Source organism: Schistocerca piceifrons, chromosome 5 (assembly GCF_021461385.2).
Source record: "Schistocerca piceifrons isolate TAMUIC-IGC-003096 chromosome 5, iqSchPice1.1, whole genome shotgun sequence".
NCBI classification, from domain to species: domain Eukaryota; kingdom Metazoa; phylum Arthropoda; class Insecta; order Orthoptera; family Acrididae; genus Schistocerca; species Schistocerca piceifrons.
Window position 1 is genome coordinate 498,387,480 of NC_060142.1, and position 25,605 is coordinate 498,413,084.

At 40.3% G+C, this 25,605-nt stretch overlaps 1 protein-coding gene across 1 annotated transcript in view; it reads right to left on the bottom strand.

Moving 5' to 3' along the window:
• LOC124797901 (structural maintenance of chromosomes protein 2) overlaps positions 1 to 25,605 on the bottom strand; it is a 179,231-nt gene that overhangs the window by 83,999 nt on the left and 69,627 nt on the right. The window contains 2 exon segments of the mRNA XM_047261019.1: positions 4,190 to 4,339; positions 11,128 to 11,268. Coding sequence (XP_047116975.1) covers positions 4,190 to 4,339; positions 11,128 to 11,268 — 291 coding nt within the window.

Consider the following 25,605-nt stretch of genomic DNA (forward strand, 5'->3'; position numbering starts at 1 on the left):
CAGTAAGGGGCGAGTGTTATCCTGCTGGAAAGCAGCTCCTGGAATGTCATTCATGAATGGCAGCACACCAGTTCAAATCACCAGACTGACATGCAATTTTGTAGTCAGGCTGCATGGGATAATCACAGGAGTGCTCTTACTGTCATATGCAATCACACCCCAGACCCTAACTATAGCTGTAGGTCCAGTGTGTGTAGCATGCAGACGCGTTGGTTGCAGACCCTAAACTGGCAACCTATAGTGTGTTTAAAATAAGTTGCTACTTTCGACAGTTCAGTACGGAGCGAGTGGAGGGAAGCGTAGCTGCCAGCGTATGCTGGCTGCGTCAGCTGGTGACCACAGTATAACGCTGGGCCTGCGTAGGCGCAGAACCTGTCAGGCTCACTTGACAGTGTGTTAACAGAAATCCGCACAAGCTGACCGATCTGCGATCTGCCTCAAACATTTTAAAGGAAGCTATTCGGTAATAAACTAATTCTCACACATCTTATAGTTTAATTCATCAGCTTTATGAAGAGCTGGCTATCATTTCGTTAATGGTTATAGTTATTGTGATATTTTGATAGTAGGTAAACTACTGCAAGAAGTTCTTAGTTTGCAGTGAAAAATAGGCATTGTTATGAATTTGTGTTTTGTGCATGTTAGGTTACATGATGCTGCGTATTAAATGTAGACGATATATTTAATCATTCTTTAAACTTTTAAGGATATCGCCAGCTGTTCCCAATTTCGAGAAAATTTAATGTATTTAAAGCACTCTGTGAGGGACTCGTGCATCAGCGAAAAAATTAGAATAAAATTTTCACAAATCTCATAAACTGTTTGAGACATACAAACAAGATTTTGTAAGTGACTGCACAAAGATGAGAGTGTTTTGCCATACGATTATTATGCGAAACTTCCAGATCAACCGTGATATTCAAACGATTACAGAGTTTTTCAATTAAATAATGTAATTGTTGAGAGCCATCCATAGCTGGTGAAACAAGAACTGCTGTGGATTTTGTGACAATATAAGTGAAGAAATTACAAGTTTATTTTTAAACTAAGAATGGACTGTTTCATAAACTACTGACCTGACTGGCACTCAGTTGTTAGTGTAATAAGACACTATTTCAGGATTCTGTCACAATTTCAACTGCATTAGAATGATAGTGAGATGAATATTCCTGAACTCTGCTGTGTTTTGACAAAAGAAGCAGATTTTAACATGGCAACAAGAGAAGTATTCGTCAAAATTCGTCACAGTTTTTCGTGAAACAATGTCTCCTGAACTGTCTTCTTGGTATAGCTGATAAAGCATGACCAGTCCTGTCAGCAACATTTTCAGTAGGTTCTTTGGTCAAAATTTCCAACTTCACTGAACATAAACCTCTTCTTGTTTTTTGCCACATTGCTTTTCACCTAGAACCATATACTCTGTTGGATTTAAAAGAGCATGATGCACCTTTATCTCATAGAACATTTCTTTGTACTCGCAAAATATCCGCTTTCCTTCCCTGCATTGTTGGAGCTTTATGCATCACAACAAAGTGGTAATGCGTTTTGTCCAATACTACAGTCGAATTTCAAGGAATGTTTTGCAGCAGAACGTTATCTTCCCAGCCCATGGATGTGTTACCTGACAATACTTTTATTGAAAGTCTCGTATTCAGATGTACAGCGCTGTTGTTATCAGTGCAACACCAACAAAAAACACTTGTTCACAATACCTGACGATTGCAGAATACTTCAGTACCAGAAAATAAGGCATTACAATGAATGCTGACGAACGTTGATGCATGCAATGGCGTCATGTCCCTGTCCAGTCAGCCAAACATCAGAAGTCGCAACTAATTTTAAACACACTATAATCAACGCAAGGCCATCACTGTCACCAAGGGAGAACCAGCTGTCTTCAGAAAATACAACAGAACTTCATCCTGCCTTGCAATGAGCTCTTGCTTAACACCACTGAAGTTGCACATGGCACTCGTTTGGGGTCAGTGGCGCAGAGGTGTCCTTGAAGTAACCACTTTGTAAGAATTCGTTGTGTCACTGTAAGGCTAATTGTTGCTCAGGTTGCTGCTGCAGGTATAGTACACTGTGCCAGAGCCATACACCAAACACGATGGTTTTTCCTCTCGCCTGTACCATGTGGCCGCCTGGAGCCCTGCCTCCTTGTGACATTACATTCGAGTGATCCCTGCTGCCAGTAATCATGTACTGTGGCTACCTTCCTGCCACACATTTCTGCAATATTATGGAAGGAATATCCAGCTTTTCGTAGCCCAAACTTGTTCAAACTTGAGGTGTTGATATTTGTGTCTTTGGGCCTTAAACGCATTCTTGACCAACATCAGCTCACCACGTCTAATCACAAATGTAACTAATGTTTACGACTATTAAAGTGTGCATTTAAAGCAAACCTGATTTGCAGACTAATAATGACACTACTAGCTCCATATAATGTGACTGGTGTGAAAGCTGAAGGGACATCTTTCAGCTGTAGAAACATGCCTACCAGCTTTAGTTTATGTTGCACAATCCTTCTTGGTGTTGCGATTTTTTTCCATCCATGTATTCCTCCAGTCAATCTCATATTTGCAATGATACTTTGTATGTTCATATCTTGATTAGAAGTCAGCAATGTGATAAAGTATCAAATGCCTTAGGGAAATCTATGTGCCACATGCGGTTTTTTTCTGAATCTGAGCTCATTCTCTGAGACAAGCTTGTTTTATTCTACAAACAGTATAATTTTTGAGCTTACAATATGTTCTTGGATCCTGCAATAGATGGTTAACAAGTGATACTGGCTTATAATTCTGTGCATCCAATCTATTGCCCTTTTAACAGACAGAAATGTCCTGTGGACTTTTCCAGTCAGCTGCACAAGCAAGCCTCAATAAATATAAGATATGAAAGGAACCAATTCAGTGGTGTATTAAATGTAAAATCTAACTGGAATTCCACTAGTGCACGGCACCTTCTGTACTTTAACCAGTTTTAGTTACTTTTTCAATATTGTTAGTGCTAATATCAATTTCATGCATTTGCAAGTCTGTGTGTGGTCAAACATTGGTACTGTTGTATCTTCTTGAATTAATACACTTTTAAATGTGGAATTTAACATTTCTGCTTTCAGTCTGCTGTCTTCAGATCTGCCACCAAGTGGAACCACAAGAGATTGAATGCAAGTTTTCAATCAGTTCAATGGCTTTACATATGACTGTAACCTACTAGGATCTTCTAGTAACTCTTTCCTCAAGATCTGACCGAAAATTATTGTAGGCTTAATGCATGGCCTTCCTACACAATGCACTAACTGGTATAACTTTTCTGTACCAGCAACCTCGCAATTCTCTTGTAGTGAGGGCATAGCAGTCTTTTCTCTCTCTCTCTCTTTTTTTTTTTTTTTTGCAATGTTCTAAAAATGGTACCACAAAACTAGGGTTGGTCTTTGCTGTCTCTGATTTTCTTCCTTGGAATGTACTTGTCCAACTGTGGTTTACTTGATCCACAATTTTTCTGTATTTACCAGATCTGAACTAAATGTTCTCAGTTTGCCCTTTAAACAAACAGATGATGACTGTCAGTTTGACCAAACAAATATGCCAACCACATATAAAAAAAGTCATGATATTCAGCTTCTAATAAACATTCTCATATTTTCACATTAGATATAAACAATAAAGACAAATCCACAGTGAAATCCTGCTTTTACACTTTTCATGGGACTTCAAAAAATCGTGTAAAATGAGGGTAAAATGTAAAACAAGGGAAAAAACTTTGTATGCAGTAAAAGTTCAGTATAGAATCACTCTGCCCCTGCATTTTTGTAGTTTGTGTGTGACGTACGAACATAGCACACAAAAAATACATGTCAGGGACTTTTTTTAATTAGCAAATAAATGTTATGTGAATTTTGTGCTACATTTAGCTGCTGACATAACTGGAACTATCAACTGTCTGGAAAGTAGAAATGTTTGATTTAATTTCATTCATCACGATTTACATTTTTGGAAAGCCTGCTACTGTGCCATTCATTTTTTGAGTAACAAACACCGGACCAGTAACATTTTTACCAACGACAGGACATCTTTCAATTTTTTTTGTATATAGGAAACAATACTGCTTCTTTTTCTGCGTCATGCTATATTTTTAAATGCATGCATACATTACAAGTTTGGATATTCTGCTGCCATACCTCTTTCAAAGCCTTTTCCAATCTGTTTTTCTTGCTTATTTCTTTATTTACTGCTTCTTTACTCATTTTTACTTTGGCAGAAATAACTGCTTCCTCTTTCTCCATTTTGTTCAGGGCTATTTCCTGGTCCTTTAACCTTGCATGGGACATCTGAAAACAAGGAAATGAATTTTTTTTTAAAGACATGAAATGGTTTTTATAACTTAAGGAAGTCTGTACATAGCAGCAGAAATTCATTGGGTAAGGTACTGTTGGTTATGTTGATGTATACTGGACATTTAAGTGATTACATGCACATACTGATGCAAATGTTCACCATGATATTTGCTATATAAGAATTTGATTTTTTTGTGCGCATGAAGACAGATTACCAGTGTTAAATCTCCAGGACATTTCTCTCCCAATGCTTAGTAATTACTTTTTGATATGATTGCTGTAAGGTTTCAGTGTTCTCACATGTAACTTATGGGAGTTTTGATATTTTTTATTTTAACTTTTTGGTTATTTTCATCTCTTGTGAATAGTATATCATATCTAGCAGACCTCTGTCTAACAGTAATGGAATGTGAGTCAACAATGTTCCACATAGCTGGTAAGAGAGTAAGAGCGATGTGCTACGATACTGTGAATAAATTTAATGGGCATAGTTTTAATAAAAAAAAAAATCCTACTCATGTCCGATCCTAAATAAAAAGCCACAGTAATGAATGGTAAATGGAGTCACATTTGCAAGCTGTGAAAGGGAAGGAATTAATATGGCATTACTCAGCTTGCAACAGAGACAAGTAGCATTGTACTACCCATTGTTCAGTGGCTCTGTTTGTGAAGTTGTGATCACCTTCAAATGAATAATTACAGCATGTATTTTCTTTTAATTTAGCATACATTTACTGGGAGCAAAACAATGGCAAGAGGAAAGATAATAACTCATTACACAGCAGCAACACTGAACAGTGAAGTAATGACGGGTGTCTACGTGGACAAGAAAAAAAATTCCCGGATTTCCCGGTTAAAAACACAATTTCTCCCGGATGAAATTACGTATAAAGCGAGTCAAAATACATCCGTGTTAAGTAACAGTATGCTTTCCCTCGGAGCTGTAAATCCCATCAGTCCTTTGAATCGAAAAGGTCTTATACCGGCGGAGGACGTGCCAGCACTTTAGGAAACTGAATCCAGGAAAAACAATGCGTTTGGAAAGTTGTTTGATGCAAGACAATATGTACAGAGTTTATTTTAGTATTGCGAAAGTATATACACAAACTCCACAAATTACAGCACGGTAGCTTCCGAAACTATAAAATAGAGATTGCGCTGAGCGATGCACTTTTGTCAGCCAGTCATAGCTCATGCCACATGATCTTGCTAGCGAATGACGGCAGTTATTCAGAGCACGAGGCCTACAAGAAAGACAGGCCGCGGCGCGCACGTTACGAAGGTAGGCCGAGCTCGCTCAAATCAGCCAAGTGCATTTCTACAACGGTTAACTCGTAAGTAGATGTGTACGTACGAACGAGAATTGCATCGTCTATTGGTATCCACTGTTATTAGTCCTACAATGATAGGAAGTCCACAGGCTCTAACTTGGCAATTAAAATCGTGCCAAAATGATTATCAGTTGCGTAGAAAAGTCGAGGTGTTCTGGCATGAAAAGACTTGACATTGCTCAGTAACACATTATGCACATTTTTTTGAAGGTCAATTACACTTTTTGCCATAAATCGCATAATTTTTTATCTATGTAAGAACAACATTAAATATGAAAACTTGAAGCTCGGTCTTTTTTTAGCGTGTGTTACACGTTAAGTCACATCAAATACAAATGTGCCGGTAAAATTTTAAATAGTGGCATAAATGACTTATCTTCTGGGCCCGACATTTTTCAAATGGCTGATCCTCAAAGTGTTACATTTTGAATGAGAGTTATAACGCCCTGCGATTTAAGAAATTCACTGCACATTCTCACACGTAACATATATCATCTTGTGTGGAAATTTCCTTTGAAAGTAACGCATCTCAAGCCACTATTCGTAATATTTTCTGGTGCTCTGTTAGAAATGTAAACAATTGTGACATCACGCACATCGAATGCACGTTTGTTGTTATGGACGTACTGCATAATCTTCGACCTAAAGCCTTTGACAGTTTTCGGTGTCGGCAAACTGGTCTGTGCACTGTGTAAATTACCCATTTTCTATGCAACTAAACTTTTATTTTGGTGTCATTCTCTGATTTATGTTTCATTGCTGCAGTATTATTCAGCAGTAGTGGACTAAAGTTCTTTGTCAGAGTATCAGATCTTACACGTCAAACCTACAAAACTTTAACTGAAATTTAAAACAATGAAAAATCCCGGAATTCTAAGAAATTCCCGGGTTTTTCCCGGATGTCCCGGGCCATACACACTCTGAATGAGTATGTTTGTTTTTAAGAAAAATGAAACTTTTTAAAGCTGTAAAACAACATTCAACTTCTGGCTCACATGTCCATCTACTACTCAAACTGCACTAAATGGCAAATAGCTGTCTCCGCTCACCCACAGATTTGATTTTCACCCAGGATGTTTCATTATCCATTATACAGACAATTACTTCATTACATACAAAAAAGACAGGCAAAGCCAGAGATTTCAATCACTGTCATGAACTGATTGCACAGTCTGCAAAGACAAACTATGCACAGGTGAAGAATGGTGACTTAGTTCCTGATTGTGACGTACAACGTCACATACTTGGACTGCACCACGAACTATTTTTCATAGAGAATCAAATACAAAACCTTTTCCCTCACATGAAGGGTGACAATAGGTAATAAGTTTTATTCAGAAAGAAAAAAAAGGCCCCTCTCACAGCAATGAGTTCACTGCAAGTCAGACAAAACTTAGATAATGACTATATCAGCATGCAAATAATATGAGAAAATAAAGACACTCACTACATGAAGCCTCACGTAGCAGATTAACACTTATGCCACAAAAGCCACCATCCTATGTGTGGCAAAGTATACACTGTAAATCAGTATCATTCCCATTCCCACAAGTGCAGCAAACACAATATTCCCAAATATATAATACCCTGGATTTTGCAATTTCAGTGTTTTCTTGCTGCTCTATATACGAAACCATATGAATAGCTTTTTTAGTGTTTCTTTACTTATTCACAAGACAAGAAAAGACAGACTGCTACCTATCATAAAGATGACACACTAAGTTGCAGAAGCAAGCACACCTGAAAGACACACGAGCGCCATCTGATGCAACTTGGACTTTTCTCATGAAGGCTTTGGCCAAAAGTTAATTCGGAAGTGTCTTTTTGTTGTGACTGTCTGCAACTTAATGTCGTCATTAGCGTGTCACTCTATATTTTCCATACATTGCTGATATTCCAACCTGGAGTTTCTAGTTTCAACAGTATTTAGAATTTCGTCTCCCAAAAGTAAGTACTGGTAAGTCATTATGCCTCCTTATAATTTTATGACTGTCAATCATTAGTACACACTTAGCCTTTTAACTCCATACACTTACAATCAGAGCATTCACAAAAAAGAATTAAGGGAGTCATTCAACCTATATACTAGAATACAAATACAAATATTTGAATCTTATACATGCAAATCTGAACTTAATCAATTATCAACAAAAATAATCAATTTTTGAAAATACACTGTACCTGAATACACAAAAAATCTACTCACTAAGCATCTGCAGAACAAACCGCATAAAAGTTAAAAAATGTGCAATATTTCAGAGCTAGTGTGTTGTTCTGGCAGAAGGGTGGAAGGGGAAGGACGAGGGATAAATGAAAAGGACTGGTAAGGTTTAGAAAATGGGGAGGATTATGGAAAAGTTGCCCAAAACTCTAGGTCAGGGGAGACTTCCTGGATAGAATGACTTCTCATTTCATACAGGAAGTCTCCCATGACCCGAGTTTCTCTGCGAGTTTTTCATATCCTCACTGTTCTTAAACTTCACCAACCCCCTTGCATCATCCCTCTTCCTTACTCTTTAATCCTTCCAAGGGAAGGAGCAGCCAGTGACTCCGAAAGCTTGCACATTTTGTTAACTTTTGTGCGCTTTCTCCTGCCATCACTTGGTAAGTAGAACAATGGTCTGCATTTCAAAACTTTTTTCCTTAGGTCATGGGTTTTTTAGGTGACTTACGTTTAGTGCTTGCTAAATCACAAAATTTAGCTAATTTTGCTCAATCTTGTCAGTCTTCTTTGCTATTAGGTATAGCAGCCATTCAGGTGTTTGAAACTTTTATTACCGTAGCAGAGAAAGAGGTGGGGTTAGGGCTATGCTCACATCTAGCTTGTAGCAAACTGTAGGCTAGTATGACGATGTCTTTGACAGGAAGCAACATTGTTACAAAATGAATTTAAAGGGGAAGAATCATCCTGACTGATTTTGCTATATTTGTGGTAAAGTCATCATGGCACAAGGAAAGTAAAAATTACTGATTTTGTGAAGAAAATCTATCACGCCCATTTTGCAGTCAACATGTGATAGGACATGCCCTCTGTACCACTCATACGCTGCAAAATATGTGTTGAAAGTGAAACTTCCCACCAGATTAAAACTGTGTGCCGGATTGAGACTTGAACTCGGGACCTTTGCCTTTCGCGGGCAAGTGTTCTACCAACTGAGCTACCCAAGCACGACTCACAACCCGTCCTCACAGCTTCAATTCTGTGAAAGGCAAAGGTCCAGAGTTCAAGTCTCTGTCAGGCACACAGTTTTAATCTGCCAGGAAGTCTCATATCAGTGTAAACTCCGCTGCTGAGTGAAAATCTCATTCTGGGTGGGTTTAAAGTCTTTGGTGGTGGAACAAAAAGCAACAAAAGGGTCTCAGTACTGGTGTACTTGTGATTTGGGAGGGAAGGAAGACATCATAAACGACAACTATGACCCAAATGTTTAAAAGAAGGCTTTGGCAACAGTTTCGAGTCACAAAAATGTTACCCACTGCTATTTCTGCAGGGCAAATTTTCTGGATACATTAATGAATTTGATTCTCATGAACTTAATGTCTCTCTTTGTTAGTGCCTTTTAGATTTAATTAAAATAAGTATTATAACTGAATTAATTTAATGAATATATCTCCCTTTACTTTTGGGTATGAACCAAAAGAAAAAGAGTAAAATAGCTAGACGTGCCTTTTGCCATACGACCAGTGCTTCATGGACCAGGAATTCAGATTCCAACACCCCCCAATAACCAGAGTGACTTTTCTGGCCCAAATGATGAAATGCTCGAAGAGGATAATGGGGACATTGGTGATACATATCACACTCACTCCAATTGAGGCCAATCAAATGCTGTAACTCAAGCTGAACTGAATGATTTAATATGAGATTTGTGCTTGCCCAAAGAATCTGCCCAGTTACTAGGATCATGTCTTCATGCTCCTGGAATAACCTTCTACTGGTACCACAGTCACAAATAACAGTTTCGACAGTATTTTAAAAAGGATGAAGCAGGTTCTCTGGTTTACTATAATGACATTGATAATCTAATTGAAGCTTTGGGCATAACACATATCTCTAATGAATGGTGGTTTTTCACAAATTCATGAATGACAAGTTTGAAAGTTCTACTACTTCACATTCATAACGTAACTGCTTTTCTTCCAGTGGGTCATTAGTACAAACAAGTCAAACCTACAGTAACATGGAATGTTTGTTAACTGCTCTGAAATACAAGCATCGCAACTGGAAGATATTTGGAGACTTTAAGACATATTTTTGAGCTTAATACACTGTGTACTTAATGTGCTGATTTTGTAAGCGTTTCATACCGTAAACAGGAACACATTAACACTATTTGTTACAGGGTGTGGCCATGCTCCTGGGCCTACAATGTGGCTACAACAAATATTCATGTTTCCTATGTCTAATGGACAGTTGGGCAGATAAGCACTATCTACAACATCAATGAGAAACACGACCTGTCCTGACACCAGGCTTGCACAAAGTGAAGTCGCAAGCTCTCATGGATCCTCAAAAAATTCTACTTCCACCACTACACATTAAATTCGTTTGATGAGATCCTTTATATAAAGGCTATGCAGAAAGACAGTACGACCTTTACTTTCTTAGAACAGAAATTTCCACATGTCAGCAAGTCAAAACTAATTCAAAAACTTTTGATGGTCCTCAGATCAGGAAACTTGTGAAAGATCCACAATTCGATGAGAGTATGAAATATACAGAGAAGAATGCCTGGTTAGCACTGAAGCAACTTTCTTGGCACCTGCAAGGGCCCAGAGTAAAAAATGCTGTTGAGGAACTCCTGCAATACTTCCAGGTTCTTGGTGCTCATACGTCTATAATGATATACTTTCTCAGCTCATATTTAGATTACCTCCCTTGTGATTTTGGAGACTACAGCAGAGAGCAGGGTGAGAATTTTCACAGACAGAGAGATACCAGGATTGCTGGGTTGCGAACACCCTTTCTGACTATTATTGGGGCTTAAGAGAGACATTCCAGATGCAAAATACACATGAAAGTCCTTGAAAACAAAATAGCCTCTCTTCCATAAAATGATGTTAATGTGTGATCTTATATAAATAATTTAGACTTCACTCAAATTCAAGACTGTTTTCAAACCACAATCAGCACATATACTGTATTCAAACCATGATCAGCATATATGCTGTATTAAAAAAAAACACCACGAACTCTCATATTCTAAAAAGTGTAGTACCAATAAAACCTTACCTGACTGAAGAACATTAATTAAATTTCTGAGTTCAGCATGCACTAAATATTAAGAATCAGTGTAAAAGACCTTTACCTAAAAAATGATGCTGACCAATGGAATTCTTATCTATCCACTTACATATAACTTAACACTCTGTTAGAGATGTTTTAAAAATGAATGTGATGACAAACAGTATTATAAAAGATTAAAATATAGAAGTTAAAAAACCATTTACCGAATCAATTATTTCTTGCATCTCAGCTACTTTTCCATCTATTCCTGCTGCTTCAGCTTCAGATTCTTTTATTGCTACCTCAGCCTCTTGTATCTCAGTATCAACATTTCTACTGGCATCTTGCACTTCTTTAACTTTCTCCTGCAAGTGACACAAAATAGGTTATTATGCATAGCTTTTAAATGAAAGTTTACAAATCTATACCGTATACAAAATAATTAACAAAAAACAACAGCTTTTAACCCCTTCACTGTTATAGATGTGCTCTCTGCATTCCACGCTGCGTGCAGCTTTTGTTTCGTGTAATTTGTAATCTGTTAAAGAACTAAAAGAAATATGAAAACCTAAACCCTGAAACTGTTACATGTTGTCCTCTAAGATGTACCAAACAAACACAAATGTGCCAGTAAAATATTACGCAACGGCATAAATGGCTGGTCCTCCGAGCCTGAAATTTTTCTATCTCGCTGGTCCATAGTGTTAAGTTTTGAATGAGAGTCTAACGCTCCGTGACTTAAGAAATTCATTACATGTTCTTACACATAACATAATGCATCTTGTGTGAAAAGCAAATTTACCTTGAAAGTAATGTTGCTCAAATCCCAATTTACAATATTTTCCTGTGACCTGTCACAAATGTAAACTGTTGCGATGTCACGTGCATCAAAACAAGGTCCACGAGAAAGACACACTGAAAGCTGATTGTTGTTATGAAGTACTGCATAGTCTTTTGACACATTTTACTGTCAGCCGACTCCTGTACATGCATTGCATTTTGCTGTTGTAAATGGCGCATTTTCTTTGCAACTACAGCTTTATATTGGTGTCATTCTCTTGTTTGTGTTTTTTGCTGCAGTATTATTCTGCAGTAGTGGGCTACCATAAATTTTTTAATTTCAGTTATCAGTTTTTACCAGTTAAAAATTACAAATTAGTTGAAAACTAAAATAAGGAAAAATTCCCTGAAGTCTAAAAAATTCCTGGATTTTCCAACATTCGCCAGGATTTTCCGATTGTCCCAGGGCTTGTAAACCCTGCCTTTGGATGTCTATGACGCTGTACGAAAAACAAAGCGTCATGCATATACACGTCCACAGACCTGGATGTGTATACACACCCATAGAAGCAAAAGGATTAATCTCTCAGCACATGTTTATCTAACAACACCAAACATTCATATTAAATTATGTTTTGTGGTAGCAACAATATTAACATCAGACAGGTGTCAATCATCATATAATAAGAATACAATTTATGGATAAACAACCACAACTTATGGTCTACTGGTTAGTGTCACTGTCTCTAATTCATGGGGACTTGAGTTAAGATTCCCAACTTGAGCAATGGCTCTTAAGTCTAGTACAGGGTGTTTCAAAAATGACCGGTATATTTGAAACGGCAATAAAAACTAAACGAGCAGCGATAGAAATACATCGTTTGTTGCAATATGCTTGGGACAACAGCACATTTTCAGGCGGACAAACTTTCGAAATTACAGTAGTTACAATTTTCAACAACAGATGGCGCTGCAAGTGATGTGAAAGATATAGAAGACAACGCAGTCTGTGGGTGCGCCATTCTGTACGTCGTCTTTCTGCTGTAAGCGTGTGCTGTTCACAACGTGCAAGTGTGCTGTAGACAACATGGTTTATTCCTTAGAACAGAGGAATTTTCTGGTGTTGGAATTCCACCGCCTAGAACACAGTGTTGTTGCAACAAGACGAAGTTTTCAACGGAGGTTTAATATAACCAAAGGACCGAAAAGTGATACAATAAAGGATCTGTTTGAAAAATTTAAATGGACTGGGAACGTGACGGATGAACGTGCTGGAAAGGTAGGGCGACCGCGTATGGCAACCACAGAGGGCAACGCGCAGCTAGTGCAGCAGGTGATCCAACAGCGGCCTCGGGTTTCCGTTCGCCGTGTTGCAGCTGCGGTCCAAATGACACCAACGTCCACGTATCGTCTCATGCGCCAGAGTTTACACCTCTACCCATACAAAATTCAAACGCGGCAACCCCTCAGCGCCGCTACCATTGCTGCACGAGAGACATTCGCTAACGATATAGTGCACAGGATTGATGACGGCGATATGCATGTGGGCAGCATTTGGTTTACTGACGAAGCTTATTTTTACCTGGACGGCTTCGTCAATAAACAGAACTGGAGCATATGGGGAACCGAAAAGCCCCATGTTGTAGTCCCATCGTCCCTGCATCCTCAAAAAGTACTGGTCTGGGCCGCCATTTCTTCCAAAGGAATCATTGGCCCATTTTTCAGATCCGAAACGATTACTGCATCACGCTATCTGGACATTCTTCGTGAATTTGTGGCGGTACAAACTGCCTTAGACGACACTGCGAACACCTCGTGGTTTATGCAAGATGGTGCCCGGCCACATCGCACGGCCTACGTCTTTAATTTCCTGAATGAATATTTCGATGATCGTGTGATTGCTTTGGGCTATCCGAAACATACAGGAGGCGGCGTGGATTGGCCTCCCTATTCGCCAGACATGAACTCCTGTGACTTCTTTCTGTGGGGACACTTGAAAGACCAGGTGTACTGCCAGAATCCAGAAACAATTGAACAGCTGAAGCAGTACATCTCATCTGCATGTGAAGCCATTCCGCCAGACACGTTGTCAAAGGTTTCGGGTAATTTCATTCACAGACTACGCCATATTATTGCTACGCATGGTGGATATGTGGAAAATATCGTACTATAGAGTTTCCCAGACCGCAGCGCCATCTGTTGTTGAAAATTGTAACTACTGTAATTTCGAAAGTTTGTCTGCCTGAAAATGTACTGTTGTCCCAAGCATATTGCAACAAACGGTGTATTTCTATCGCTGCTCGTTTAGTTTTTATTGCCGTTTCAAATATACCGGTCATTTTTGAAACACCCTGTACATGCTGTGTTCAAAAATTTGTAGGGGACACTAAGCTTGATGACCTCTGCTGGCAAGCATGTTACTTGCATGATTTCTGCACTGTGCTGCTGCCTAATTACCGGCAGTTCTCAACAGCACTCCAGTTTATTGCCAGCCTGTGTTAACCCCCTTACTTCTTTTGGTGGGCACATGTGTATCTGCTCACCCACTGTTCACGCATGGCTGCAGCTTTGAGAGGACAAAATTTGGTAATAGTTATGCTTTTTGATGTCCTGCAAAAAGTACTTGATAATTCTGTTATGTAAGGAGATGTGAATGGTTCTGACATGGAGCCAGATTAGATACCGCTAAATGCTAAAATATTAAAGAAAAGAAGTAACACAGTGTAGTGATTGCAAGAATGCATACTCTGTAAAAATGTAAAACAATTTTAGTAGTTCAATGTTTGATAATTTTATTATAGGCAAGGAAAATGATGACACAGACTTTTTAGCTGTCAACTTCTCTTACTGCCTAAGAGACTCAAGACAGCAGATGAAAGAACTGGATGGCATGCAGCTCACTATCCTCCCATCATCCTTTTTCAGAAATTGCCTGTGCTGAGTATCTGCTCAATTTTCAGAACACTGCATTGTTCCTCATTGTTAATATCAGTGGAGTTACTAAAAACCTTAAAAACTGAGGATAATGGTTATGCCAATTTAATAATATTCAAACGAAAAAGACAAAACAAGTTTAAAGCAAGTAGTTTGAGGAAAGCAGACTATGACAAAACTGAGGATATTTACTTGATTTTCAAAGTAATAATTTACAAGTGCACTTAAAAAAATATAAAAAAAACGCCCTCCATGCCTAAGTGACTACTGACCAAGAGTATCAGTATTCCATAACTTCTTCCCTATAACTGTTTATCAGCATCGTTGGTTCAATGCAATTCTGTTGAAGTATTATCTCGATCATAACACCAAAATCACTCCTCTTTGCCAGCATAACCATGACTCTTCAAAATCTATGCAATTCTAATCATTCATATTTTGTGTGTTTCTCTCAAAATGGATATTTGACAATTGATGAACTATGTGTCTTTTTGGAGCCAAGATAATTTTTTTATGTACATAAAAAGCGTGCCATTGAAGTTTGGCACAAAACTTTTTGTAATTTGTGATGCTTTGACTGGGTATGTACTTAAAATGGAGGTGTACAGGAGCCACATGTTATGACACTTTTGAACTGACAGTTGAAGATCTGTTTCAAAAGAGGTTATACCATATACATCACCTACCATATTTGATTGTTTATGGGAATGCAAGACAAAGGAAGTAGGCACTTGTATGACTACCACATAAGATCCACAGTGTATGGTTGTAAAGTCAAGAATCCACAAAGAATATATGATGTGTGTGAGAAGGGGACATCTGCTTGAGCAAACACACAAATTTTGAATACACATTCAACAAGCAGTAATGTGGAGCGATTACTGCTTCGTTCAGTGGTGCACAAGAACAGCATTTAGGCTTAACAGCCTTGCATTGTGCAGCACCTATGTTACTTCTTTCCTGAAAACTCTCTAATCCAATGGCACAATGGAATTTAAAGATTGCCACACATGGGCTGCGATTCTCCACACAAGAGAGGGCTCAGACTCTTCTCCATATGGATCTGCCTAAAATCCAACGAGATAGCTGCGTCACATCAGCCCATCCGAGTTGCACCACATATGAGTGGCTTGGCTTCACAGAATCTATTTGGTAAGCTAGATCATTCATGTGTTTCATTCTTTACAATGTTTGAAAATTAAAGGGCAGCTGCTACCCACTGAATATTTTATCGTGGTGGAAATCATTGCTGACTGTTGTAAAGGAAGACAGGCAATATAAAGCACTGATTTTAAAATACTATTCACATGAATGTTATCCTGTTTTAACTAAATTTCAGAGTGTGATTGTTTCATGTGCTCTCACAATGATTTCAGCTGTGTTATTGGGATGATTAAAAATACTTGATGACTTCTTTAGATACTAATCAAAAAAGGAAATGAAGACAAAAACCATTTATTTTTGTTTCTCCTTGTACTATAAAAATGTGGGCAATAAATAGAATAAGTTCAGAGGAGGTATAACGTTAACTTTAAGCAAGTAAAAGAAATTGTAATTTTGATTACCAAGAATATGAACAAAATAATTTTTTCCTCAAAGAGACTCTTAAAATGCACAGTAAATAAATTATCTCAGATGCACAGAAAAAGACAATTTGTAGATTAGAAGCAGCTTGTATTTTATCTGACTTTTAATTGGGCCAAAACCATGACAGTCCAACAAAACTGGCAAATCAAAACTGGCAAATGGATGCTCTGACATTGGTGATACAGAATGATATTTTAATCTAGCCAACCAACTGCAAAAATGTAAGTGAGGGTAGAACTCACACATATCAAACACTGTTGATGTTGATTGTGGAGGGAGAGACGGGCGGAGTGGAGGGGGGGGGGGGGGGGGGGGGGAGAGAGAGCGAGGAGAAGAAGAAGAAGAATTACCAAGTTTCAGGGACACACTTAATGAAACACACTGACAATTTTTAACACATCATGCTCTGAAATTTAGTTAAAACAGGATCACATTTTAGCTCAAACCAGATAATTAAATGAAGTAAAAGATTAAAAAATAACAAACTGTTCTTGAGCATTCTTTTCCAATACTGATATTACTTTCCAAGTATGAATGATACCTGAAACTGAGCAATAGGTGAAATCTTAGAATCTCACAGAATATATATTAAAATCTGTGCTGGCATAAGCTGGTGCCAGCCCTCCAGGTAGCAAAGAGATTGCGAGAAGATTGATAGCAGGCTAAGCAAGAGCGTGTATCAGGAGGTGCCAAAGACAGCCTTGCAAGAAACGCGTTGCCAACATCCTCTCGGCTGCCACCATATGGATCGCCACTGCAGACCAAAGGGCCCAGTCGAGTCACCAGTCGCAGCCCAGCGGGAGTCGCAGTTAGCTCAGCCTCTAGCTCAGAGTCAGTCAGTACCTAACAACCAGAGTAGTGTACATAGCGGGACTTGTACTTCACCAGCAGTGAGGATAACATGCACTATTACGGAAGAACTTCTACCATAGCACAGAGGCTATCTTAAGTTGCGCTCTGTTTATGTTAATAAAGAACTCAATTAATACATGTGTGCAGTTGTGTGCTAGAAAGAGGATACCGGCCACCAAACAACATCCTCTCCTTGCTTCCCATGGTACAAGCATACAGTGACAATGAGATGACACAAAAAACTGACTACGAGTATAATTCAGTTCAGATTTTGCTTGCTTCCCTTGTGTTTTAGCTTGCAGGGTTGCTAATTTCTCATTGCAAATTTCTTGTTTTGTTCCTGCCTGTATTCGAGGTGAGGAGCTGCAGAACTAATCAAATTTCTCTTTTCAGATGCTTTGCTTGCTCTTTGCAATGACATATTTGTGTCAACCATGGCTACTCCCCCCTCCCCCCCCCCCCCCCCCCCCCCCCCCCGCGCCTCAGCCGGCCAGTGTGATGGATCTAACTCACACTTTTCAGTTTTAGAGCCTACAAATTGCTGCCTTACTCACGAGCGTACAGTAACTTCTGGCTGCACAAGCCGCATCGGCCGCACAACAACTGAACAACTGACTAGCCCAACAAGTGCCGCTGACCAGCATTCCAACGTACCAGCAATTTACGACACCAAAAAGGAATGGCTCGAATACCTGACAATTCCAAGCACATAGTGAAGTTCATCGAGATCAAGGTATCGTAAAGCCACAATACTTTCTTTCGATTGCAGGGTCCCCCACATTCAGGTTAATCTAAAAGCTATTCCCAACCGAGTCTACCAATGAACTCAGTTATGACGAAGTAATTGCTGCATTAATCAAGTACTATGACCAGCAAGTCCAAGTAACTGCAGCCAGAACAGACGTACCATTAGTGGTACACAGAATTAACGGGCATGACTAGGAAGTGTAGATTTAAGTGTAGTTGTGGCAACTTTTACAGAGATGTAACGATCAGGGAAACTATAATATTCAATGTCCCCAATAGTAGAATACAGGAACAGATCCTAAAGTACTTAGATCCATCATCTGCTCAAGTATTGCAAATCTCAGAGCAGTAAGATTCAGGTGCCATAGTGGCCGATAAGTTTGACCAGGCCCCGATTTGTCAGGTCGAGCTGCCCCTTGCTCACAACCACCCCAAGCAGCCACAACGAGTGTGTACACAGCCGCACGGACAGCAACATACACACAAACAGACCTGTGAACTTAGTGAAGTCTTGCCCTAGTTGTTTTGCTCACCATAAAAAACACAACTGCTCATCGCGTAACGCAACATGTTACACGTGTGGAAAAAGGCCACGACCAAGCAGTTTTTTTTTTGCAACGGTACATACATGCCAATTTTGCCTGCTCCCAGAAAAAACAGGCTCATGCTCATGCAGTGAACACTGTGTTTTGCAAACCTACAACAGGTTCTGACAAAAATAGTGTTAAGATTGTGTCTCCTCCTCTTCCTCCTTCTCATCCCAGTGTTGTGCAACAATGTTCTAACAAACTAATCGTCTCATTACACATCGCGTCGTGTGAACTTCCAGTTATGCACAGGTGCCTCAGTAAATTTGCTTAATCATGCCACGTACGAACAGTTAGGCTCACCATGCCTTTCTACATCTAGCAAGCACTTCACTGCTTAAAATGGACAGGAAATTCCAGTGCTTGGACAGTGTAGTTTGCCTGCCACTTACACCAGGACAGGGAATTTTACTGTGTTGCAATCCAGAGACAACGAGAACATTTTTGGTTTAGATGCCTTTGAATTGTTTGGTGTTAGCATCACGACAATGTACTTTCCATATCCACTCGTGATCCAAAAGACAGTGTCTCTAGCATGATAAAGAATTTCCTGAACTATTTTCAGAAGGAATGGGAAAAGCTGATAACTTTTTAGTGCATGTTTCATTGAAAGACAATGCATAGCCTTAGTTGTTCTGGGCCCGCCCCGTTCCAATTGCTTTAAGAGACAAAATAGCCAGTGAATTGATAGATAATGGTGTAACTGCTCCCATTCAAGCAAGTCAATGGACAACTCCTCTCGTTTTGTTGCCTAAGCCTGCTGGTTGCATCTGCATTTGTCTTGACTCCAAGTCTACAGACAACCCACGGACAATAGTTGACACTTACCCGTTACCTCGCCCTGAGGAACTCATGGACTTTTATAAGACAGATTTGTGTGATTCCACTGGATGAACAATCACAGAAGGTGTTTGTTGTAAACACACACTTAGGACTGTTCAAGTATTTGTGACTGCCCTTCGGCAATGCTTCCACACTCGCCATTTTTCAACATTACTTGGAACAACTGACTGCTAAAGTGCCATTTTGTTCAAACTGCCTTGACAATATTGTCATCCCAGGTCGTACACCAGAAGAACACATTGGCAATTTGTGTACTCTTTTTTCGAGTGTTGTCAGCAGCAGGACTCAAGTGTCATTTCGAAAAGTGTGACTTTTTTTTCAAACTAGACTACAGTACTTAGGTCAAGTGAAAGAGTCAGGATGTGCACCCTCTCCAATATCATTTGCTTGCAATACATGACCTGCCTGTTTCTCGCATTATGTCTGAACTGCAGTCAGTACTACGCAAGATGACATACTACATTCTGTTCATACTGAATGCCACTCAGATCGCAGCTGCTTGCATTGCAAAAATGCACCTTTTGTGTGGACTAAAGATTGTCAAGATGCATTTCACAAACTCAAAAATAGCTTGCTTAGTGACACGTAATTAGTGCATTTTGACCCCACCATGCCGGTAGTTTTGCAAGTCGATGCTTTTTCCTATGGAATCAGCACTGTGCTTTCACACAGAAGTGATGCCCAAGACAGATCCACTGCTTTTGCCTCAAAGTTGTTGACTCAAATTCAAAGCAATTATTCTCAAATTGAAAAAGAAGTTCTCGTTATTGTGCACAGTGTGACAAAATTCCAACACAATTTGTATGGTTGCAAGTTCAATTTAGTGATAGATCACAAGCCTTTGCAGTCCTCATTTCATTCATCAAAGCCAGTTCCTAAACACACTGCTCAAAAATTGCAACATGGGGCACTGTTGCATTTGCAGTATCAGTATGAAATATTGTATAGACCTATGACAAACAATGGCGATGCAGACGCTGTATCTCGCCTTCCAATTGGCCCAGGCTCAGATTTTGATGCACCTCACGCATCTTGTTGCCAAAACGATGTGCAGGACTCTGAATTTCTGGAAACACTTCCCTTGAACTACCAAAAAATTGCACAGGCCATGGAAGCAGATCCAGATCTCAAGATTTTGTTGCATTATATTCAGGTCTTGGCCTCGTTCTTTGAACAATATCTAGAACTCCGTTGAGCGCCAATATTTTACACGTCGGCATAACATTTCAGTTCGACAGGGTGTGATTCTAGTTCAATGTGACAGTGGACAATCGTGTGTGCTTGTTCCCAAAGTATTGTAACAGGATGCATTGTGATTGCTCCACCAAGGACATTGGGAAATTGTTCGCACTAAACAGTTAGTGCCCTGGCACTGTACTTGGCAGGGCATGGACACCCACATTGAACAGATGAAGTCACAGTGTCGCGCGTGTGCAGAAAACCAATTCGCTGTGCCACAGACATTCTCAGCTTGGCCTACGACTCAATCGTCTTCGCAGCGAGTGCACAATGTCTTTGCAGGACCATTTTGAAACACTCATTGACTCATAGCAGTACATTCTTTTAGCAAGGTTCCATTTGCGGTGCCTACGAACTCTACTACGTCACGTAGCAACATTCAAGCATTGTCCTCCATATGTTGCACAGAAGGTTTGCCAGAAATACTTATGTCAGACAATGGACCACAGTTAACTTGACAATGAACAGTTTTGTGAATGCAACGGCATTCATCACCTCACAAGTGCTCCGTTTTGCCCCCAGTCCAACGGAGAACAGAACGTTTCGTACGCACTTCCAAGCAACAGATGGCCCAACTTCGCACCACCCACACGGGGACAAGCGCTGCAACTCTTTCTCACCTCTTATCGCTCCCACCTACAAGACGTGCCATCACTAGCGAAACTTCTGCATGGCCGCCGCCATCGGATGTTGCTACACCCACGGCAGCATCCAGCGCTGTCAATGGTCCGCAAGTATTACTTTGTGCTGTGTGATCTTGTTCTTTATAGGGATTATGACAACCATGGGCACCGGGAAAGAGAGATGATCTTGAAACAAAGTGGCTCTTCTACGTATTTGATCGCAGGTCCTGATGGTTTGCAGTGCTGCCATCAGGATCAAATTCGTGCATGCCATTTGCCCCATGATTACGCTGCTTTTCTTCCCCCCGATCCACGGCCTCACTAGACCATCTGGCCTTTGCAACCGCCCACCCGGACTACCAGTGTACCTCAAGAGGAGCGGATGGACGCTGCACCCTCGCCCCCACCATCCCCAATCACCAGCCAAATGGACCTGGATCCACCATTGCCATTATCGTCACTGCCCCAGGAAACACCCTCAAGCATGGACATGTACCCTGGCAGCAGTTTTCCAGAGGATGTTCCTGTTGCCTCACAAGTCAGATGGCAGCATACAGTCGGGAGTACGCCGTCCTCCAGAGCTAAGGCTCATCTCTATGTCCAGTGTCCTACCTCCCTTCGAATTGTCATTTGCAGCCTCACTGCACAACAACAGTGAGGCATTTCTGAGGGTGGGGGTGGGGGGATTGTGGTAGCGTAAGCTGGCATCAGCACTCCAGGTGTCAAAGAGGTTGAGAGAAGATCAATACTAGGCTAACCAAGTGCACCTATAAGGAGAAAGGCCAAAGACAGACTCGCACGAAATGCCCTCTCGGCCGCCAGTATTTAGATTGCCGCCACAGACTGGAGGGCCCAGTCAGTCATCCAGTGAGTCAACGAGTTGAGTCACCAGTTGCAGCCCAGTGGGAGCCACAGTCGCAGTTAGCTCAGCCTCTAGCTTGGGACTTGTACTTCACCAGCAGTAAGGATAACATGGAGTATTACAGAAGAGCTTGTACCACAGCACATGGACTATCTTAAGTTAAGCAGCTCTCTGTTTATGTTAATAAAGAACCCGGTTGATTCATGTGTGCAGTTGTGTTACAGAAAGCGGATACCGGCCACCTAACAACATCCTCTCCTTGCTTCCCATGGTATAAGCCTACACTGACAACAAAAGAATACAAAAAGATCAACTACTCTGTTCCCTACTTATATGTAAAAAGAGCAATTGAGGTGCTGAGATCAAAAAGAGGACCTATCATTTTTGGAGTATGTGAGTTATTCCTGTAGTTGCTATTTTCACACTAGTCTGCATCTGTTGGTTCTAAAATGGGACTTGTACAGTGATTTTTTTCCCTGTCTAAACCAGTGCCGAAATTTTGTTTCATGCAGAATGAGCACTTGCTGAAGAGACAAGTCCCTGTATTACATGAAAGAACTTGAGGCATGATGGCAGCACTGTAGTGGGATGCAGTAAACACAATATTTTAGTACACTGTTCAGCCAAAATGCACCTTTGTTTCACTCAATAGCAGCGGAATGATGAAACATGAATTTCCTCTGGTTAAAACTGGGATAGTTCCACATTTTCATAATGTGCCAAGAGTATACATTCTTCTGAAACCTGAGACACTACAGGATGTTTCAGACAGGATTGTTGTTATCCCTTCGCAGTTTTGTAAGTATTTTGATAAATTCTAAGTAAATGAGCCACTAATAAAATGACTGGTGGAGTGGAAGACAGGAAGACAACGAACCTCGAACTGAATTTTTTGACAGGGATCGTGAGTGACAAGTTCGTGAACATACATGTCGGTCAAAATAAACAGGGTTGTTAATATGTAAAAATGTGGAATTAACTTCCCATGTTACAAGCCAAAGCACTAAAAAGGATACTGTTTTCCATTATATTATCTATTTGTATATGTATTTAATTATGAGTGTTTATACAAGTAATTCGGATTTGTATGAACATGCTGAAATTATTAAAAAGAATATTTTGCTTGAAAATATACTATTTTTTTAGTTACATAACATTTATGTATGATAAAATTACTGTTGTTTAAATCAAGAAGGGGATATGTCACTCATTTCCTCTTACTGTTTTCTATTACTTGCCTTTATTCTATTCTTAGAGATTTTGGTGTAAGATTTTATTCTTCCTGAACAGAATGTTGAAGTAGATATAAGGTTTGGGAATAATACTGTTCCAGATTATACAGTTTTTTTATGTATCTCAAAACTACTGTTGAATGACATGTCCATCTTTTGATCTCAACACCTCAATTACATTGTTTTATTACAATCAACATGATACTAGCTTGGTTGAGATATGATAAGTTCTATGGTCAATCTGGTGTCTTCACCAGAGGTCACATAAAGCACCACAATAATCGTAATTTTTTTTCCTAAGAAAATATTCTACAAATGGAAAACATGACTGCTGTCTCGAATCTTGAGACCAATGGGTAAAAAATATAGTCACATGTCAAGAAACAAAGGCAAAAATTGAACAGTGAAAAGCAAGGTCATAGTTTGTTACTCCTACAGAGGTTTACATACCCTGAAAGTCATGGCCAGTAGGAGAATGATTATTTATTGTGTATCAAAATTAGGGAAGATGTAACCTGTTACCAATAAAGCTCATTAGTGTAAGGAAATGAGATTATGGGAAATATATAAAAAACAAAGATGCTGTGACTTACCAAACGCGACAGCACTGATAGACACAATAAAAAACACACACACAAATTTCAAGCTTTCGCAACCCAAGGTTGCTTCATCAGGAAAGAGAGAAGGAGAGGGAAAGACGAAAGGATGTGGGTCTTAAGGGAGAGGGTAAGGAGTCATTCCAATCCCAGGAGCGGAAAGACTTACCTTAGGGGGGAAAAAAGGACAGGTAAACACTCGCACACGCGCGCGCGCGCGCGCGCACCCATCCACACATATACAGACACAATCAGTCATATGTAAAGGCGAAGAGGTTGGGCAGAGATGTCAGTCGAGGCGGAAGTACAGGGGCAAAGATGTTGTTGAATGACAAGTGATGTATGAGGGGCGGCAACTTGAAATTAGCGGAGGTTGAAGCCTGGTGGGTAACGGGAAGAGATAATATACTGAAGGTCAAGTTCCCATCTCCGGAGTTCTGATAGGTTGGTGTCAGTGGGAAGTATCCAGATAACACGGACGGTGTAACACTTTGCCAAGATGTGCTGGCTGTGCACCAAGGCATGTTTAGCCACAGGGTGATCGTCATTACCAACAAAGAAGGAGGTCAGGGGAGAAGGCCAGTGTTCACTCTGTCTGCTTGCCGGGGGGTCTCATCTGAGATGTGGAGGAGGCCCTACCGGCGGCGATAGAGAGCGCTGGGTGCACCCGACTGCAAATTGTTGCTCATGTCGGCACCAATGACTCCTGCCGTCTGGGTTCAGAGGTCTTCCTCAATTCGTACAGGCGGCTGGCGGAATTGGTGAAGGCGGAAAGCCTCGCTCGCGGGGTGGAATCAGAGCTAACTATTTTTAGTATTGTTCCCAGAACCGATCGCGGTCCTCTGGTTTGGAGCCGAGTGGAAGGCTTAAACCAGAGGCTCAGATGATTCTGCGGAGATCTGGGGTGCAAATTTCTCGACCTCCGCTATCGGGTGGAGAAATGTAGGGTCCCCCTGAATAGGTCAGGCATGCACTACATGCCGGAAGCAGCTACAAGGGTAGCGGAGTACGTGTGGAGTGCACATGGGGGTTTTTTTTAGGTTAGAGAATTCCCTCCCTAGGCCCGACAAGACGCCTCCTGAGACGCAGCAAGGTAGGAGTAGGCAAAATGCAACAGGGAATAAAAATATTAATGTGCTAATAGTAAACTGCAGGAGCGTCTATAGAAAGGTCCCAGAACTGCTCTCATTAATTAACGGTCACAACGCCCATCGGGACGGAAAGTTGGCTGAAACCAGACGTAAACAGTAATGAAATCCTAAACTCAGATTGGAATGTATACCGCAGAGACAGGCTGGACAGTGAAGGGGGAGGCGTGTTTATAGCAATAAGAAGTGCAATAGTATCGAAGGAAATTGACGGAGATCTGAAATGTGAAATGATTTGGGTGGAGGTCACGGTTAAAGCAGGCTCAGATATGGTAATTGGATGTCTCTATAGGCCCCCTGGCTCAGCAGCTGTTGTGGCTGAGCACCTGAAGGATAATTTGGAAAATATTTTGAGTAGATTTCCCCACCATGTTATAGTTCTGGGTGGAGATTTTAATTTGCCGGATATAGACTGGGAGACTCAAACGTTCACAACGGGTGGCAGGGACAAAGAATCCAGTGAAACTTTTTTAAGTGCTTTATCTGAAAACTAACTTGAGCAGTTAAACAGAGAACCAACTCGTGGCAATAACATATTAGACCACCTGGTGACAAACAGACCCGAACTATTTGAAACAGTTAATGCAGAACAGGGACTCAGTGATCATAAAGCGGTTACGGCATCGATGATTTCAGCCATAAATAGAAATATTAAAAAAGGTAGGAAGATTT